Source organism: Cephus cinctus, unplaced genomic scaffold (genome assembly GCF_000341935.2).
Source record: "Cephus cinctus unplaced genomic scaffold, Ccin1 Ccin1_scaffold0215, whole genome shotgun sequence".
Lineage (NCBI taxonomy): Eukaryota > Metazoa > Arthropoda > Insecta > Hymenoptera > Cephidae > Cephus > Cephus cinctus.
This window is the reverse complement of record NW_014332933.1, coordinates 1-273: the sequence shown is the minus strand read 5'-3', so window position 1 is coordinate 273 and position 273 is coordinate 1. Positions and strand designations below refer to the sequence as shown.

The following is a 273-nucleotide window of genomic DNA, read 5'->3' as shown; positions in this document are numbered from 1 at the left end:
TCTCACACAAATATAAGTCAGATCTATGCTATACTTCCGGTATAGTGTATAGTATAGCAAATTTATGGCTTTCAGCATGGCCGCTTACATAAATGTTTATGGTGAGTAGAAAAAAAAAGGAAAAAAGAAAAAGATCACTTACCCCAGGATCCTCGTCTGCCTTTCTCTTGTACATTCGTATTGTTCATTGTTTCAGTACATCTTTCGATACTCGAGATCCATTCTGGGGACGACTTGACGATTCCAGCCTTGGCCACTATTTTGCACTTCCTG

The 273-nt window shown here is 39.2% G+C and overlaps 1 protein-coding gene across 1 annotated transcript in view; it reads right to left on the bottom strand.

Moving 5' to 3' along the window:
* The window catches only part of LOC107265334 (acyl-CoA Delta(11) desaturase), a 63,679-nt gene extending 63,438 nt beyond the window's left edge, over positions 1 to 241 (bottom strand). Inside the window, exon 1 of the mRNA XM_025082555.1 lies at positions 143 to 241. Coding sequence (XP_024938323.1) covers positions 143 to 175 — 33 coding nt within the window. The 5' untranslated portion in view covers positions 176 to 241. The remainder of the gene's footprint in view (positions 1 to 142) is intronic.
* Positions 242 to 273: the final 32 nt, after the last annotated feature.